The sequence below is a fragment of the Austrofundulus limnaeus genome, unplaced genomic scaffold, assembly GCF_001266775.1.
Source record: "Austrofundulus limnaeus strain Quisiro unplaced genomic scaffold, Austrofundulus_limnaeus-1.0 Scaffold55, whole genome shotgun sequence".
Taxonomy (NCBI): Eukaryota; Metazoa; Chordata; class Actinopteri; order Cyprinodontiformes; family Rivulidae; genus Austrofundulus; species Austrofundulus limnaeus.
The window spans coordinates 1,560,950-1,569,135 of record NW_013952457.1 but is presented as its reverse complement, the minus strand read 5'-3'; the positions used below and the strand labels follow the sequence as shown (position 1 = coordinate 1,569,135).

At 36.6% G+C, this 8,186-nt stretch overlaps 1 protein-coding gene across 3 annotated transcripts in view; it reads right to left on the bottom strand.

Annotated features, from left to right (window-relative positions):
- The window catches only part of atf1 (activating transcription factor 1), a 10,085-nt gene extending 2,327 nt beyond the window's left edge, over positions 1-7,758 (bottom strand). Inside the window, exons 1-7 of one of the 3 annotated variants that reach the window (XM_014009138.1) lie at positions 7,558-7,758; positions 6,669-6,772; positions 5,611-5,733; positions 4,747-4,844; positions 4,525-4,658; positions 4,074-4,256; positions 3,399-3,552 (exon numbers count right to left, since the gene is read on the bottom strand). In XM_014009138.1, coding sequence (XP_013864592.1) covers positions 3,399-3,552; positions 4,074-4,256; positions 4,525-4,658; positions 4,747-4,844; positions 5,611-5,733; positions 6,669-6,767 — 791 coding nt within the window. In that variant the 5' untranslated portion in view covers positions 6,768-6,772; positions 7,558-7,758. Of the gene's footprint in view, positions 1-3,398; positions 3,553-4,073; positions 4,257-4,524; positions 4,659-4,746; positions 4,845-5,610; positions 5,734-6,668; positions 6,773-7,245; positions 7,448-7,557 lie in introns of those variants that run through there. The other 2 variants (XM_014009139.1, XM_014009140.1) reach the window with 2 other exon arrangements.
- Between the last annotated feature and the right edge of the window lie 428 nt (positions 7,759-8,186).

Genomic DNA, 8,186 nt, shown 5'->3' with positions numbered 1-8,186 from the left:
TTTCTACCTTCTCCTCTCTGTCAACGCTCTCTGGTTTCATTTTTATAATTTTTAAACTTTTAGTTTAAAAATTATAAAAACTAAACAGCATACAGTATTTTTACAGTTAAAATATATGTTTATCAAATAGTCTAATGTTACAACTAATTGTGTATCCCTTTAAACATTTGAAGTATGTTTAATCACAACTATAAGGCTTTAAGCTACATAACATGGTGTATTCTCATACAGACTCTGCTGTATCACATTAATAACTTTTAACTAATAACTTTTACTCTGATTAGACTACTAGATTGCTTTGTTTGTCTGAATAAACTTTAACCTCACACTGCTTGACTAAGTTACAAGATTTTCTGCAGACAAAATCAATCGGCTTTCTCTTTTTGTCCACAAAATATTGCTATTTCCAGAACCTCTGGATGAGACTTGGTTTTTAAATGTGCAATTATGTAAGAAAAAGATTAAATGTATCCACTCTTGAACCCCCCCAGTCACTCTCATTACGTATCAGCATAAATACCAGGGGTCGGATTTATAAAACTTGTGTACGCACTAGGGTTGGGCATAATCGTATCGTGTGCAATTAATCGTCAGAAAAACATTAAATCGATTATTTTTCGGCACTTGACAATTAATACGATTATTGTCACCAGGCAGATTGACTACATATTTCCCCGGTCAGTCCACTCAGCGCTCCTCTCCACTTCAAATATGACGAACATAAAAAAATWAATTCTGAAATTTATTTATCTAGCAACACAATTTAAAATTTGATGTATAGCCCGAATGTATAGCCTGTCTGTAATTTTGACAGTTTGGAACAGATTTTTATGAAGAGCAAATCTTTCCAACTAAATTAGTCATGTGACTAGGACATAAGTGTGTCCAGAGACTCCAGGGGATTAATCGTCAAATTAATCGTGATCGGCTGAATACCACAATTAATCGTGATTAATTTTTTTGCCAATATCGCCCAACCCTAGTACGCACAAAACGAGCCCAGAAACTTGCGTACGCCACTTTTCACATCAAGGTTGTGATTCATAAAATCCAAACTTGACGTGAAAATGTGCGGTGCCTCACGCCAGCTCTGACCCATGCGTACGCTCATTTTGGAGATGGGAAACTGCGAYACAGATGGTGAAGTGAGGAATTAGAGCCACACTGTAATGATCACTGTGTGTGTGTGCTGTGGATAACAGAGCAGGCAGGAGGGGGAAGACGGGGGAGAAGAGTGGTGAACTTATTTCTAMCTTTATCTGACATTTAATTTTATTTTTATTGTGTTATCATCCTGCAGGCTCTGAGACAATTAATTTGAAGCTGAGTTTTTGAAAAAAATCATTAGATTACTCTAAACGTCTGTAAACATGCAAAATGAGGGAAAATCTGTGTCAATAAGACATTCTGTTCACGTGAGCAGTTGTCAGTCAGCCCCTGTCATCCTCCACACACACAACTGAGCGCGTCTGAGCCAATCACTTCTTTTGACGTTGATCAGCTGACTGATTTAAATACATCTTAACATTCATGAGGTACTTTGCATTGACTGTTTATGGTTGAGTGTGGGCGTGTAGAGTGTAGAACCTGAGGCGAGACCTTGTGCGCAAACTCTGAGGTGCGGCTGTGATCTAGAAGGAAAGGTGCGCAGAAACGTGCGTATGCAGTTTTATAAATCTGAAATGTTTTTGATGTACGCCATTTTTGCCTTTTGGCCGTACGTTCACTTTTAGTATGGTTTCCACACAATAAATCTGACCCCAGATCTTGTGTTCCTATCAATCTGACCTCAACCAAGCTGGTTTGACAACTGCAGAGTGAGTCACTGGATGCTGGACTGAATATCAAACACTTTCAAAATGTGCTCAAACCAGATATCAGCAGGTTTGGTTTAAGTGGGGACAGATTTAGAGAAAATTATTGTTTACAGTTCTGGGCCTGTATTTATCAAACTTCTTAAGAGTGAATTTTTAGACTTAAGTGCTGAAAATTTCTTAGATTTGCTCCTACTCTCAGACTTAAGTGTAAGTGCCAGTTATCAAAATTCTTAAGTATAAGAATCACTCTTACTCTCCCGAATAGTTAAGACTGCTCCAGAGAACTCTTAAGTGGTTAAGAGTTGTCACTAGGGGTCTGAGATGGACTGAGGAGACAGAGAACACAGCTGTCCTCCTCCACACCTGAGTGTTATTCTTAGTTATAAGGTGGAAAACAGGTTTAATCAGAAATACAAAAGAAATAAAGGTAATAAATAAATAAATAAATAAATAAATAAAACTGTGCATAATGTTGGACTAAAAGGTGGATATTTGTGTGTGGTGCATGCAAGCCCCCCCCCAAATAAATAAATAAATAAAAATTACAGTGGGATTGAACGCTTCGGTGTTATCTGCAGACAGTGGCGAAGAGGAGAAGGGAGCAGCTCAACATTACCTCAGGTTCTGTGACATAAAATAACTTTAGCTGCTGAGTTTTTGATTTAAATTTTTTTGTCTGTTATCATGATGCAAATGAGGACATTTTATGTAATTTACAGACAATCAGTACAAGGTGACAACATTAGTSTGTTGAAAATGAATTATCTTAGCATTTTCACAGTCTTTTCTTGACATTTCTCCGAAAATATTCTTGAACATGAAATCCGAGGCAGTGATTGGTCCATGCCCGTTTTTTTCCTAACGACGTCATCCAGGATCAGCTTTGCGGCACAGCAGGAGTCACAAATCAGCTCTAAGACTGACACTTAAGAATTACTCCTACACTTCACTTAAAGTAAGACTGAGACGCTTGATAACTGACTTTTACTCTCAGCTTTTAACTAAGAATTTTTTTCACTTGAGTCCACTCTTAGCAGCATTCTTAAGAGTAATTCTAAGAAGTTTGATAAATACGGGCCCAGATCCTGGATTACTTAAAAAAATTTAAAAAAAATCTGATGAGATGTTGCATCATTCTGTAATGTAGTTAAAGCTAGTCCCTTCACTCATTAGGCTATCTGCAGATTTTCTGAATTAAACCAGTCTTCTGATGTTAGCTGGTCCTTTATCACAGATGTAGTGATAACCATTATGACTGTTTTTATCAAAYTGTACAAAGATTACACTTCAGTTCTCCTTCAGGCCTTCTTACCATCAAATGCTGGTGGTAAAAAAATGTTTAACCTCATAAAATATGCATTACAAACATGCAAATAATATTTGGGTACTTGCATTTCAAGTCATTTTTTTCCCCCTCAGAACATATAATTTGTTTTTTCCATGTCATTGAATATATTTTTACTATGAAATTATCACTTTTTCCTCTGTTTTTTGTAAACAACTGTTACTGTAGAAACTGTTCAGTCAGAATTCCTCAAACATGACTTTCTTCTATTACCTGGAATTAATGTGCTCATTTACCTGTTTTTGGCAAGCCTGATTTCTCTCTTCATTGTTGGATCATCAGTCTTAGTCTGGGACAGTCCAACAGGAGAAGTCATAACTACGGCCTGAGGAAGGGAGGCAGATGTGGGTGCTGTGCGAATCTGGTACGTTTGCACTTCTCCTCCTGCACCTGAGTGCAACAACAGTGAAAAAAGAACACTTGTCATAACAAGCCTCCCAAACTCTTTTCATCATTAGCTAGTATTTAAAAYAACCACAGTGGAACTGAGATGTTCAACAAAGGTTTAATTTAACAACTTTTACATTTTACACTAATGTCCTAATTACTAATTACACTTTGTGCATTTACTGCAAACTGCTCATCTGTTCTCACACTTGTGATGCCAACTACAGATTTAGCACCATGCTGCACACTGCARAGTAAGAAGTGACAAAGCAAATGTTTGTGTTTGTCTGTTCTGTAAGGCACACAGAGCAGCCCCCCCCCMMMMMMMAAAAAAAAAAAGGTTTTTAATTTTTGCTTTTTGTCAGAGTTTGTTTTAGTCTGCAGTGTTTCTTACAGGAACAGATTAGGCTAACAAATCTAAACTCACACATTTTGTACGGCTCAAAATGCATTCACTTATCAAAAAGAAAAAAAGGCAACAGAATACCAGAATAAAACAGTGGTAAAGTTTAAGAAGTGCTCACCTTGTACAACAACCTGATTGCTAGGCACCAGTATCTGCTGGCCATCAGGCGTCTGAGCGTACTGAAGGATGGTGGGGCCTTGCTGTGCTCCACTTGAGTTGGTCATRGTGACGGTCTGTAGTCCCTGAATGCTTTCAGATCCTGGTGTTGCCAGCTGAATTGTGCCATTAGGAGCAATGGTAACTAGCATAATCAAAAAAATAAAATAAAATCAGAACTAAAAACTACTTTCTTGCTGTCTAGGTCATATTAAGTAACAAAAACAATAATGTAAGCATAATACATAATATCGTTGAATTTCCTCCCAGTTACAGACATAAAAATCAGTACATTTGAACTACTGTGTTTATAACTGTCTAATATCCAAACTTGAAAACTGAAAGATCATTGGATCCCACTGTTGTGACAGTCCTAAGTTTTTGTCAAAACAATTTAAAGCTACAGTTCTTACTGTACTGTCCACTGCTTGTCTGGTAGATTGGGGTGGTTGGTACTGTAACGCCTGTCACTCCTGTAGATGCAGGACTGCCATCCTTTCCTTCAATGTGTGATGTTTCCTCGGACGAAAGGTCGTTTAAGATTTTTCTGTATAACAAATTATGTCAGGTGACTGCTCAAAATTACCATTCATGAAATAAAAACTTTGTTTCCAGAGTTTTCWTGACGTCATTACCTATATGAGGGCCGTCTTGCCAGTACTTCTCTTGTCTTTTGGGCTGTTAATCCACTATCAGAGGAGTCCTGTGAATCTTCACTATCAGAACCCTGGGGCTAGAAATGGAACAAGTTCATAAAGTAATGTAAATAATTGATAGCTTCCATCTTCATACAGGGCTTTTTTTATACATACTTGGAAAAACAATTATTCTGTTGGAACAGTGTCTGACATAATGTACAATATGTACAGCTTATACTGTTATATATACACTGTTTACAATAAAATCATCATTCAACAAAACATCGGCACATGAAGCTTGAATTGCCTTAAGTCTTAATTGATTCCTTCTGTTGTTTACTCACATGAAATTTCAAGTCTGAAACAAGTCAATGAAATTAAAGCTTGAGTCTGGCTCTAAGTGCTATTAGTTGTATTTATCTGTTTAACCACATTTTAAGTCTAATGTTCAGAGTAGTTGTTTACACAAGCAGAGTTTTAAGACTGTTTAAACTGTAGGTGTCTGAATTGCAGATGGTGCAAAACTCAACCAATCTGTCTAGATAAATCACTGCACAGCTGGATACTGAATTTGTTTTTGTGCAGGAAGATTTTATTGCCCAAAGTAGTACCTAAAAATGATCTGATACACAGAGACCTCCAAACTATCAAGATCCTAATTTTATAATGAGCTCAACAATAATAATAATAATAAAAAAAAACATTTTCATGCATCTAGAGGATAGTAAAATGGAAGACTGTTTATCTCTGTTGGAAAAGGGTAATTTTATAGGGTGTATAAAATTTTTTTATGACTGCACTGGCAGAGAATAAAAGGATATTATTAAGAATCAACAGCGCTATGAARCCATCTGTTCTCACCTGTGCAGGCTGCCCCTGAGGGGACTGAATGACGGATGGCTGTGCAGATTGGATCACTCCTTGAACCTGAAACTGACCTCCAGGGAGCTGAACAACAGCCACAGAAGAACCGCTCAATGACATCTAGAAAAAATAAAATAAAAATAGAGAAAAAAAATCCAACTGAATTAAAAAAGAAGAAAGCATATTTCTCACCATGTGTGTGTTAGAATAAAACTGAATAAAGCTTTATTTGAATTTAAATCCCTTAAAATAATTTTTTAGCAAATGTCCGCACATGATCTCACCCCTGTGGTTACCAGGAGAGTCGAGGACTGTTTCCGGCTAACAATTAAATACCACTTTTGATTTTGGAGCTTCATGTTTTTTGTAACTTGACTGTACATTACATGTTGTACAAGATAAAATATACCCAGAATACTAGTCATCATCTAACATTTTTATATCTTATTTGTGAAATACTTGAAACTAGGTATATGATGTGATTCGTCAGCACATTGCTCTAACCCCAGAAAAATCTGGTGTCATGAAAAAAGTGCATCTCAATTGTGATGCTGCAGCAAACTCAACCTTATGACTAAATAAAAGGTCAATGGTTAATTCATACAAAAATAACAGATGCATATTCATCCTTACCTCTGAAGAGGTAGCATGTTCATGTTGATTACAGTTTTATGGGAATATCTAATAAAACAAAATAAATTATGGTATTTTTATACATTATTCTGCATAAATTCAAGGATTTTCATGCAGAACTTCAGATTTTTTTTTTTAATTTAAACCAATATAAACATTTTTTGGTATCACTTGAAAGATTTTTCAAGCTCTTAGTGAAATTTTTTGTTTACAAACAAACTTTGTAAAACTTTTATTCTAACTCACTGTTGTTTAGTGGGTCAGAACCTGAATAATGGGGATCAACATTGTTCAAGTTTTCTTTTTTTTCTTCAAATTGTGTTTAAATTAGGTTCAAATGAATCCTCATTTCTGTCTAAGCCACTGCCTGTCTTTAGTGTGGCACAAACTTATTCTGATGACATTTCTAAAGTATTATTTACCTGCTGTGCTATCTGTGAGAACTGAGAGGATGTGATTGAWGTGGGAATGGTTGCAGCTCGTGACTCAGTGCCATTGCTGCCCTGCTGTACTTCTTCCATAGTAACTGGGAAGAAATAAATCAATATTATCACCTTAAATCGGCTCTGATCATGAAACAAGTCTGTCGTGGCGGTTTCTGCATGTAAGCTGCTTTAATAAACTGCTACACTTGTTAATCAGCCGATAACATCCACAGCTCTTTCTCCATCGTAATTATAGAAAAAAATTTTTTTTTTTAATTGAGTAAACATTAAAGTTTGCACATGATGATGTAAAGTTAACAACAACAAAAAATCGACTTCCTCTTTCGCTCAGTTGCATTGACGGACCAAGTAACGTTAACTTGAGTTGCGAAACATTCAGCGTCCAGCGGCTAATATGGACTTTTTTTTAAAGTTTTGTTTGAATTAATATACACTTTAATAAAATGTGAAACGTCATTATAAGCAATCGTGCAACACTTGCAAAGAAAGCCGTTATTCTTCAGMTGATTACACCTAAACGTCACAGCAGCTAGGAGTTAACACGGCAGCTAACCTGTTAAGCGGATATATTTTAAAGCATTCAAAACAAGAACTTCAAGGCAAAAAAGCTCGACAAGTTTTGTTAATTTGGTTTGCCGGACGGACGAGTAGTTTTCCCAGTGAGCAAATATATGTTACTCTGTCACTGGCACGCAACTTATCGCGTCAAAAGACGTCAGCGATACGAGGAGCCATTAAGCTAACTACACCTTCCCTTTTCGTAGAGCGCCGAGGAGTTGACGAAGCTGCAGCCGCCATTACGGCTACGGCGGAGCAGACAGACGGACGAGCACAAAAAGTACCGCTCAGTCAGCCAAAAATTTACCTTTACAAATGACGTCTAACTGCTCCTGTTCACAGCGTGAAGTTCGGGCGATTCGCGCACAGACTTTTGTAAAAGAAGTAACCCGGTTGGTTACTTAGCAATGATGGCTAACAGCTAAAAACACAAAGATGACAGCTAAAAAATAGCTGACCACCTTTTCCCCCAAAGGAAGTGGGCGGAGCCACTGAACAAGAAGCATTACATAATGCTCCTCGCGGCTTTCTGATTAGTGGAAAAGTTTGTGTGCAGCTTGTACTTGAATTTTTTTTAACTGACTTGTCTAGATGTAATTTCACGTTTTTTTTTAATATGTAGTTGGTCAAGTTTAAACTCTACTTTGGTCTAGGTGATTATTGTACAGAAATACGGAACACATACAGATTAGCTTTATAATGCACTTTCATAGGGGCCCTTTGGTATTTACTTACACTTTTATAACATTTTCAAATTTGCTTGATTTTCTAGTGGGTGAAATTGCATTTTTCACATTTATAGCCTGTGCAAACAGGCTATGAATAAAAAGTACAAAGGTACCCCCTTCTATGTCATGAAGATCAATAAATATCAAATAGAAACAATTTGTCAATTTTCTTCCTTTTTTCAATGCATTTAGTGCTAATGTCATATAT